At 37.0% G+C, this 10,662-nt stretch overlaps 1 protein-coding gene and 1 non-coding gene across 3 annotated transcripts; one reads left to right on the top strand and one right to left on the bottom strand.

Moving 5' to 3' along the window:
• The first annotated feature begins 4,833 nt into the window (after nucleotides 1-4,833).
• Nucleotides 4,834-9,786, top strand: LOC130734341 (filament-like plant protein). Of its 2 annotated transcripts, none has more exons than XM_057586707.1 (5): nucleotides 4,834-4,979; nucleotides 5,774-5,925; nucleotides 6,867-7,206; nucleotides 7,607-9,162; nucleotides 9,285-9,786. In XM_057586707.1, the coding sequence occupies exons 2-5, from the start codon at nucleotides 5,812-5,814 to the stop codon at nucleotides 9,678-9,680; spliced, it is 2,406 nt and encodes an 801-aa protein (XP_057442690.1). In that variant the 5' UTR covers nucleotides 4,834-4,979; nucleotides 5,774-5,811; the 3' UTR covers nucleotides 9,681-9,786. The 2 variants fall into 2 exon arrangements, with proteins under 2 accessions (XP_057442690.1, XP_057442689.1); XM_057586706.1 differs by having other exon boundaries at nucleotides 6,864-7,206.
• A 548-nt stretch (nucleotides 9,787-10,334) lies between these two features.
• Nucleotides 10,335-10,419, bottom strand: TRNAM-CAU (transfer RNA methionine (anticodon CAU)). Its single transcript is given in 2 exon segments — nucleotides 10,335-10,370; nucleotides 10,382-10,419. It is a non-coding gene; the product is annotated as a tRNA-Met (tRNA).
• Between the last annotated feature and the right edge of the window lie 243 nt (nucleotides 10,420-10,662).

Here is a 10,662-nt window from a genome sequence, read left to right as displayed (position 1 = left end):
CACGGTGAGCAGTGGAGGAAGTGAAAACGGCCAAGGTGGAGGCATGAACAGATGAGTGGTGGCCAGCAAAACAGGAAAGCCATAAAGCAAGGACAAACCCACTTATTTGGGTAGAAAATCCATCTACTGTGGAAGAAACCCACCTATTGTGGGTGAAGAGACCTACCTACTAAGCAGGAGAAGAACCTCCCTAGCGGAGGAGGATCCCCCAAGGGGGAGAACGACGCTGCACTTTTGTTTCTAACCCTAGCAGAGCTTTTTTATGGAGAATGAGACTTAACTAAAATAAAAAATAAAAACTTTACTTTGTCTTCTTGCATGACACAGATTATCCAAGCAACATGGTTCTATTGAAGCCCATATGGAACTCAACATGGAAGGTTGAATATGTACAAGCCCAGAAAAGCAGGGACTGAAGCAGGGCCATCACTCATGACATGATAACTATATAGTGATTAGTTAATGGGCCTAGTAATGTAGTAACCTAGCAAAAAAAACAAGAGTACCCTCTAATCTAGCAATATAATTTTTTAGATGTATTTTAAAGTAAATTAAGTGTAGTTTTACTAACTCAATATACTTGCTCTACTATATGTTTTCAACTAGTTTTTGGGCATTCCCTGTTCTTTTTAGTTGTTTTATCATAACCCCCCACATATGCGTTGCCTTCACGCGAATAAGGCCTTAGAACGACGTTAGGAATATAAATGTAGGTGCAGTTACTTGAAGTAGAAGAATGGTGCCTACTACCATGTGGCTAACTAACCTTGATTGAAAGCAAGCTCAAAAAGTCAAATGAAAAAGAAGCATGCAATACACTGCTAAAGGAGGCACTGTACAATATCCTAACCTGGAAAGAAGCATAAACCTGTTGGAGATTGAAATGCATTAATGACTAATTTTTTCCTAAACATACATCAACTTTTATATCCTCAAAGTTAATTAAACAAAGAAGCTACTTCACAAAATTAATTTTAACTTTCAAATAATAGATAATAGGAAATGAATTTTTAAAAACACTTAAGTGTGAAAATTATAAAAAGAGTGTTGATATGTGAATCACGACATTCTATCTTTTACCTTACTTTTCTCCCCGTCGGGCGTCAAGGTTCGCATTAAATCCCTTATCTATCATATTTTTGCCCCAACAGAAAACCAAAAAGCAAGGAAGAATGCATTTATTAGGGTTAAATATTGTCACCATCTTGCATATGTTTATTAGTGGTTAGTAAATGAATGTATCCATCAAATATAAATATTAATTCTAGTATAGGAACCTCCACTCAAAACACAAAGTGGGTCACACACGGCATCTGATTTGTTAATCTTTTTAGTGTACAACCATGGAAGTTGTTACAAAGCCTATTCACTGTTTCAGTTTAATGCCATTTTATTCACCAACATTACAGATTGACACGATGAGAGCTTAAAGTAAAAAGGGATATGCCAAGTGCCAACTACTCTTCTTGAAATCTGAGCATCATCTTAAGTAATGGACTAGCATAACCACCATCATATCATGTCGACTTTATATTTGGAATAGCAAAGCTTAGGTATGACCCACTCTTGGAAAATAAATAATTTCCCAATCTTGGGAGATATGTATATTCAACTTTTCTAGAGCTTTATCTCGTTCCTAGTGTTTCCTGGACAGAATCAACATTTAACCTTAAACTAAATGAAAGGTAACCTTGATCTAACTTGAACTTTTATGAGAGTTAATCATGGACATAATCTCAGAGTCCTTTGACTGAATCTAGGGTTTTATGGATACCATACGTACTCATTTAATTTATTCTTCAACACAAAATATAGAATAATAAGTTAATGGCTCATATTTTAGACCATATTTGGATTGGTAAGAGGAGGTAGAATGTGATAGAATAGAAGGAGGGTTACATATACCGTTGTTTAGTTTTGTTAAATAAAGATGGAATGGAATTGAAGGGAGTTGAATCCCTTCTATCACATTACATTATTATCATCTCTTACCCCATAAATTGGACGGAAGGGAATGAAATGTGTTTTTTTTCCTCCAAATTTTGGAAATTCGACGACAAAGCCTAGAAAGTTCCAAGTATAGGTCTCAAAATTCATATATGAGTGAAGATGCCTATTCGTCTGAAGTAGGCTCTCTCTTAAAGGTTTCTTATCATCCTTTGAGTTCTCTTTAAGTAACCGTTATAACCTCACATTATGGAGTTTTAGTATGATACTATTGTATGCCAGTTAATGCATTTAAGCATGCGTTCCGACTTTAGTTTTGATCTTCAGCTTCAACCCCTTACTCTTCTAAGACGATTCCTCTGTTTAGGTAATCATGCCTGAGTTTAGGTGCTTGAGACTCGGCATCTCTCCAAGATTTAAGCGTCTAGCTTAATGGACATGAGTTGTCAGGTTCAGACCAATGAGACTCAGCAAGTACACAACACTCCATGTCCTAAGGGTCTAACTTAATAGATTCGAGTTGTCGGGTTTAGGTGCTTGAGACGCAGCAGGCACACAACGACCTCCAAGTCCTAAGCATCTAGAGTAGTGGACTTGAGTTGTTGAGTTTAGGCGCTTGAGACTCAGCAAGTACTCAACTCTAAAAGCCATAAGCGTCTAGCTTAATAGATTTAAGGGCCCGATTTTCTTTTGGCGGGAATGTAATGCACGTATTAAATGCAGGATTTATGCCATATTTTTTCCCAAGATTTTACACTTGATTTCTGCACTTTATATTCAGAACTCATGTGTTTTCAAGTGTATTTCTGAAATGCATGTGAAAATAGAAAGAAAATAAAAAGAATACAATGGAAAAACGGGCAAAATGGAAAAAAGTGAAGATTGGTGTGCTTCCTCTCATCATGACCGTGGTGTCCAAAGGACACGACCGTGCCCAATAGAATTCAAGATTCACGAACGTTTCAACCCCAAGAGCACTTGTGGATATTGATTTAGTTGTGCTCCTTAAGTGGCATGACCTTGCCTTCCTGAATAGCCAAAGTTCATTTTGAACTTAATTGTTTCTATTTAAAGAGAGACTTGGAAGTGGTGGTGGCAGTGGCGGTAGCGATAGTGGTGGTAGTGTTTTAGGACGATATTGGTGGTAATTGTTGTGGCGAAGGGCGACTGTGGCGACAACAGTGGTGGTAGTGGCGATGGATGGTGGGTATGGGTGTAGTGGTGGCAACGACAGTGGTAGTGGAGGTGGATTGTGGCGGTAGAGGAGTTGTTATTTGAATTAGCAAGGTCTAACTCAACCCAAAAGCTAGCTCAAGAGTTAAGGGTTGCTCTATCTTTCATAAGCACTTGATTGGTTACATCTCTAGCCAATGTGGGACTCTAACAATTGTGATGCTAGTGGTGATGATGGTGGTGGAGGCAGCAATGGTCGTGGTGGTGGAGCTGGCTGTGGTGGCGGTGGCAACAATGTTGTAGGGTGACAGTGACGGTGGCAAAAGGTGGTGGTGACAATGAGTGGTGGTGGCAGCGGGAGTGGTGGTGATGGAAACAATGACAGTGGCGATAGCGGGGATTGTGGTAGTGGCGATGGTGGTGTTGGGACAATGGATTAAATAATTTAAAATAGCTTATGCGTCATAGTCTTATACGACCTTATTCATCATTTATAAGGTGCATTAAATAATCCATCATTTGAATGTATAAGAGAAAATTGAAAGATAAACTTATGTTAACACCAAACAATGAATAAACTCAAAACCTTTTTTTTATAGGCAAATGTTAGTTGTTAGTAAATTAGTCTCTCCTTAGGGTTCGAACCCTGGACCCTTCATCTCACTCAACCTTTATGTCTCTTAACTCTTACCACTTGAGCTAACCTTTGGGGACAAACTTATAACGTATTATATAAACTTATATTATCATGCATAATACGGTCTACCAAACAAGCCTCTATTTTAAACTCAAAACACAAACAAGCTGAAATCTCCCAAAGTTCACGAGCTAATAGCATTCCTCACATTCTCATAAGCTACTATACAATTTTAAACAGCTGAAGAGCCAAAAATGGCCTAACGATGGGAAGGGACGTTTACCGTATGTAACAAAGTAAAAAAATATATACAGAGGCAAGGTTGGCATTGGAAGTTCGATTCACATAGACACATTAATTTTTTTTTATGGGACGTAGATACATTCATTAATCATTAGTAGAGTAAGGGAGAAAATATTATAAATCAAGCTATATTTTTCCTTTCATCTCATTTTTATTTATTATATATCATATATCATATTACTATCTGTCCCACTCTCAGGGTGAGTGATTTTTTTTTTAATACATCGGAAAATAGTGTGAGTGAAAATTGAGTTTTGAACTAAATAAGTAAAATATTATTTGTGGAAAATAGATGGACAATAAATGAATGAATGAGTGACCTTGGGCGGGAATAAGTGCAGCTCAAGTTCAAATTAATAAACACAAATATAGAAAAAAACATTTTGGTAAAAAGCTGAAAAAGTGTTTTGTGGTCACGCACCCCCACTCACACGACACAAGCTCATCCTTCAATCTCACACTCCTCTGACACGCTTACAATCACATGGCCTTCTATTCTTACATTATTTTAAAATAATAATAATCATACATCAACTCAATAAAATAAAATTAAGAAACCATATATTAAAAAATCAATAATAATTATATATAGCTAAGAAAAAACAAGAAAAAGAAACTCCAAATCCATTATTATCTTCTACCTGCTGTGTTGTTTTGCTATGTGAATGCTCACTCACTCACTGTTACTCTTCTTTCTGACATTCTACAGGTTTTTTTTTTTTTTTTTGCCTCTGCCCATTTTAATTATTGTTTTATTTTATTTATTTATTTATTTATTTATTTATTGTCATTTACTACCATTGTTGAGTATCTTCTTTTTCTTCTCTTCTACACACACTTTCTGACACTCTCTCTTCCCTTCCTTTGCTTCCATTTATTGTTTTCTTGGTTTGGTTGAGTTGGCATCAACTGGTCAAAGGTATTTTGATCTGGGTTTTTCTTTTTGTTACTTGCATTTCTCTGTTCACTGATAACTAGTTGTGGCATTAAAGAACTGATTTTTTTACTATGCATTGGAATTTTGGGGTTGTTTGAGGCATTTTCAGTTCAATGGCTCAAATGGGTAGCTCATGTTTTAGGGTCTTTTCAACTGGGTCTTCGTCGGTAACATGCTTGACCCTTTTTTTTTTTTTTTTTATTAGTCCATTTTTCTGCAATTTAGCTACTGTTTCATTACCCTGTGTTGTTATGTAGCTATTGTATTTTCAAATTTCAATCCTGTGAAGAAAAAAAGGGGTCTGAATGATTTCCAAGAACTATGTTTTGCTAGTGATTCTGGAGCTAAAAGATTTCTTCTTTTCAATTTTTTACATGGTTTGAATCTAGCTAAAGTCTCTTACTTTTATTCTTATAGATTGTGAGTTTCTTAGCAAAACTGGTGGATAATACTTACCAAAGTTATCTGCTTTTCAATTTTATTTTATTAATTTTTGAACTTTTTGAAATTTTTTGAACCACTGAGATTGTAGAAGAGGGAATGTGTTTCTGGGTTTTGCTTTCTGAAGGCTAGGGCATGTGGGTTGGGATTATCTGTTCTGTAACAAGCTGAAGACTTGGCTTCAGCTTTTTCATCCTTTCTCTTTGTTGTAATATTGAGAACATTTTATTGGCAAAAAAAAAAGAGAGAACATTTTGAACAAGATTTTGCATTGGGGTTTTGAGTGAGCTTCTGAACATTTTGGGTACTGATGCCTGCATATGAATGCCCTGCAGTTTTCAAGCTAGTTTTGGATTGTTAGAAAGACCCGATAATGACGGATAAGAAGAGATGGTTTCGGAAGCGGAAGTCTTCTGAGAAGAGCTCTGGCGATACTGAAAGTTCAGGATCCGTTTCATCTCATTCTGAGAGGTACTCAGATGAACAGGTAAGATAAACAATCCAGAATCAATAACAAAATGTGGTGTACCCTAATTTGCATTTGGTTCCTTGAGATATATGAGGTCTTTTTTATATCATACTAGACACAAGATTTGAGTTACAATTTGACTCCTTCCTTGTATGGAAAACATTAGATTCCTTACTTACCAGTGGATGAATTTAATCATTGACTTACTGGCTAGCTAAGATTGTTTTCACTGGCTGTTCTATTCCATCTCTCCTGTTTTCTGCAATATGATGTCCTAATTTGAGATAAGTAAAAACCATAAAGTTGTGCTCATAATCATAATATATGAGTGTTTTGCTAGATATGTTTACTCTTGAATCTGGTGTAATCAGTAAATTTTCTGTAAAATGAGAAACTGAAAAGATTGAAAGAAAAAAATCTCTTGCATTGTTGAGTTCTTTCAGTAAAGCCATGTTCCACAATTAATTATTCTCCCTAGACATGTTCAGGTAGAAGCTATTAATTTAATGATCATGAAATGATAATAACAGAAAATGTAGGGTGTTTTCATTCTTCTGGTCTATCTCCAGCCGGGAAAAAAACAATTTTATTTCTGTTTTGGCATAAATTGCTTGAATAAGTGAGTGACCTGAAGACTTGTCTCATTAATTATTCAAGTTTGATGTACCAATGCACACACATCTGAAATTAAGTACTCACTTTGTAGCTCTTCTGAAAATGGCTCCAGTGGGGCCAATGTTGAGTGCATTCAAGAATGTATTGTTTTAAGTTTTAACAATTTCCTTTCCAAGTTTATTTTTATGCCTTTCTCAACCTGGAAATCAACTTGTGGTCGTGTAGTAGTGTCTTTATGTAATGACCATGTTACTATATTGCACGAACAGAACAAAGTTTACCGTCAATGTTTATCCTTTTTTTCCTGATAAGTTTAGAATTTTTTGTCTGATATTTGAAAGCAGGAGGCCTCAAAGGAATCTCCTAACGGAAGCAATCAGTCCCCTGATGTAACCTCAAAAGTCACGGCCTGTGCTGAAGATGTTAATGATATTTCCATTATCAATGCACAATTGCCTGAAGAAATCACCCCAAAACCTGTACCCACTACAGGAATCATAAATCGTTGTTCAGTAGAGGAAGATGAAAATGGAGAAAATAGAAATATGCAAAATGGAAACGAAGGAGACCTAAATGATGGTTCAAGGAATATATCTGAGAGGCTATCTGCTGCACTTGTGAATGCCAATGCCAAAGAAGACTTGGTTAAGCAGCATGCCAAAGTTGCTGAAGAAGCCATTGCTGGTACAAAAACTGCTGTTAATATTAAGTGCATTCCTCCATTTCTCTCTGTTATTTTCAAAATAAATCACTGATTGAACTCTATTGCTTGATTACCATTGCATCATTTGTTGAATATTTCATTCATGATGTGTGGCATGTGTCTATGAAACAATTCAGCTGCTGTTAAACTAGCAAACTACCCAGTATGTTCCTCCTTTATGAAAATTAAAATTAAACTTGCATCTCAATTCAATAGTATATTAGATTAAGGGGATGTTGGCTATCAGAAATTTCATAATACTTGTTGACTGAGGTAAAATAGATATCTCTTTGTATGATTCCTGGATATATTTTTTCCCTTCTTTTTCTCTGTCGTCCCTTTTCAGATTGTCTCTAAATTGGGCCATTTTTATTATCTTAGGCTGGGAAAAGGCGGAAAACGAAGTGGTACTTTTAAAGAAGCAACTTGATTCAGTCACCGTCAGGAATTCAGCTCTTGAAGATCGAGTTACTCATCTAGATGGAGCACTTAAGGAGTGTGTTAGGCAGCTAAGACAGACGAGAGAAGAGCAGGAAGAGAATATCCATGATGCTGTAGCAAGGAAGACTCTTGAATTGGAATCAGCCAAAGCTAAACTTGAGAGCAAGCTCATTGATCTCCAGAGCAAATTAGATGCTGCAAATGCGAGATCTAATTTTGATCTTGATATGAGTCGTAAGGTTGAAAGTTTGGAGAAAGAGAACATGGCTCTCAGGCATGAGATGCTAGCTCAATTAGAAGAGCTGGAAATTAGGACAATTGAGAGGGACTTAAGCACTCAAGCTGCAGAGACAGCAAGCAAGCAACATTTGGAAAGCATCACGAAGGTAGCCAAGCTTGAGGCTGAGTGCTGGAGACTAAAGAGCATGGCTTCCAGAGCATCTGTAGTTATTGATCATAAATCCGCCGTTGGATCTCTCACAGATAGTCAATCAGACAGTGGGGAGCGGCTTGCTGCAGTGGAGATTGAAACCCGCAAGATGAGTGGCTCAGAACCGAACAAGTCTGAGCCAAGTTGTTCTGACTCATGGGCATCCGCACTAATCGCTGAGCTTGATCAGTTCAAGAACGAAAAGTGCAGAAAAGCTCCATCCAGCTCTGTTAAAATTGACCTAATGGATGATTTTCTTGAAATGGAACGACTTGTTGCATTGCCGCTGGAGACTAAGGATGAAAGCAGTGTCCAGGAGTCTGTTGTTTCCAATCAGCGCATTGACAAAGAAAGCTCTCTCAAGGCTGAGTTTGAGATCATGAGTCAACAAATGGATGAACTAAAAGAGAAGCTAGAGAAGGTGGAAGCAGATAAAGCTGAACTAGAGATAGCTTTGATGAAAAGTGAAGAGTATATTGAGGAGTCACAACTCCAGTTGAGGGAGGCAGAAGAGAAATTGGAGGAGTTGCAAAGCGAGCTAGAAAATGCCTACCAATCAAAGCAGAAGATAGAAAATAACCTGATGAGCATGGACGCAGAGGCTCAGACATTATCTATGAAGGTTGATTTATTAGAAGCGGAGGTCGATCAGGAGAGGGCCGTGTCACATGAAATTGCAATGAAGTGTAAGGACCTGGAGGAAGAGTTAGGAAGAAGATCTGCAAAGCTTGGCTTATTAGAAGCTGAGCTTGATAAGCAAAGGTCCGTGTCTGATGAAATCACAATGAAGTGTAAGGACCTAGAGGAAGAGCTAGAAGGCAAAACTGCAAAGGTTGACTTATTAGAAGCAGAGATTGTTAAAGAGAGAGCTGAGTCAGATAAAATTGCAACTAAGTGTAAGAGCCTGGAGGAAAAGCTGGAGAGCAAATCTGCGAAGATAGATTTATTAGAAATAGAGGTTGATAAGGAGAGAGCTATGTCTGAAGAAATTGCAATGAAGTGTAAGGAGTTGGAGGAAGAGATACTCAGGTCAACTAACTCATATGTTGAAAAGAAGATTAAGCAGGTTGGTCATCACTAACATCTATATATTAAATGTTCTATCATTGATCTAATGTACAAAATAAGAGAAATTAATCATATACTTTCTACCCAATCATGTAATTCATGTGAATTTTTTTATTCCAGGAGGACCTAGCATTAGCTGCCGGAAAGCTTGCCGAGTGTCAGAAAACAATAGCATCTTTGGGGAATCAGTTAAAATCCTTGGCTACTCTTGAAGATTTCCTCATCGATACAGCAAGCATTCCTGCAACTCCGCCACTCATTGCACATACTGACGGAGAGATGTGGAAGTTGCATTCAAATGGCACATTTTCACCCAAAAGAAATTCCAGTTCTTCCAGGATGGCTGATGGTAGCTCTGGACCGTTGTTAATCAGAAATGAGGAAAGCTCACCACCCTCATCATCATCTTCAACTTCATCAGCACCCTTGCCGAACCATGTCAGCTCTGAGAAGAGTCGGAATGGCTTTGCGAAATTTTTCTCGCGAACCAAGAGTGGGATCCGGCTAGAAATTTAGTCTTAGCTAGAAACGGAAGTATTTTTTTTTCTCGAGTTGTAGAACAGATTGATCTTGTGATTCAAAGAAAATATATAACAGCATTCAATTGGTGTCAATTATATCATTTTTCAAAATCTTGTGTTGGGTTTATGTGCATGTTTGGTTTCCTATTGGCTTGCCAAATCCCAGCATCAATTCTGGTAGAGTGAAACAAATATTGGATGAAAACATTGATGTTTGATAATCATTTTGGAGAATTGATTTCAGCCTCGAAATCAATTCTTGATGAAAATACGTATGCCTTGATTTTGTAAAACATTGATGTTTGATAATCATTTTGGAGGCTGAAATCAATTCTAGTAGAAGTTAGAGAGAGTAGATTTTGCATCGAACACAATCAATTGCGTGATTTTACAATTGAACTTCATAACATTACCGGACAAAAACCATTTTTCATAGGAACGTTTTTACTATAGTCAATTTTACCAAAATCAATTGCGATAAACTCTGATTCAAACACGCTCTATTTGTCTTTTGACATCATCTATTTCACATCATGTTCTTGAAAGTTTTCCACGTGATCTCATTTTTGTGATGGGATTATACATGTAAAATTGCAGATTGCACGTGTAGGAAGTAGGAAGTAGCTGCAGAAAATAAAAATTTAAAAAATGGGGTGAGAGAGGCTCGAACTCTCGACCTCAGGATTACTCAGAAGCTATGAGACCTACGCGCTAGCCAACTGCGCCACCACCCCTTGATGATGATTTGCTGCTGAAAGCTATTAATAACAAAACAATCAGAAGGTTGGATAAGGAACGTCTCAAAGTAATTCACCGTCATAAATTTCTAATTAAGCGGGTAGATATGAGTGTGCATATGCTTCATATACGATAATACGAATGCATCTTTTACAAAATTAAAGCATACTTGTTTAATTTCATCGGTCAAAGTTAAGGTAAGTTAAATATGTTCTGTTAGACTTTATTTTAAATTTTTA

This window comes from Lotus japonicus, chromosome 1, assembly GCF_012489685.1.
Source record: "Lotus japonicus ecotype B-129 chromosome 1, LjGifu_v1.2".
Lineage (NCBI taxonomy): Eukaryota > Viridiplantae > Streptophyta > Magnoliopsida > Fabales > Fabaceae > Lotus > Lotus japonicus.
Note: the sequence above shows the minus strand (reverse complement) of the source record. Positions and strands in the feature narration are given on the sequence as shown.

What these genes read in the sequence shown, in the direction of transcription:
- LOC130734341 (XM_057586706.1), top strand. Translation starts at nt 5,812, where the DNA reads ATGACGGATAAGAAGAGATGGTTTCGGAAGCGGAAGTCTTCTGAGAAG. An exon ending in AGAGGTACTCAGATGAACAG is followed by an intron (nt 5,926 to 6,863) that starts GTAAGATAAACA and finishes GATATTTGAAAG; the next exon opens with CAGGAGGCCTCAAAGGAATC. An exon ending in TGCTGAAGAAGCCATTGCTG is followed by an intron (nt 7,207 to 7,606) that starts GTACAAAAACTG and finishes TTATTATCTTAG; the next exon opens with GCTGGGAAAAGGCGGAAAAC.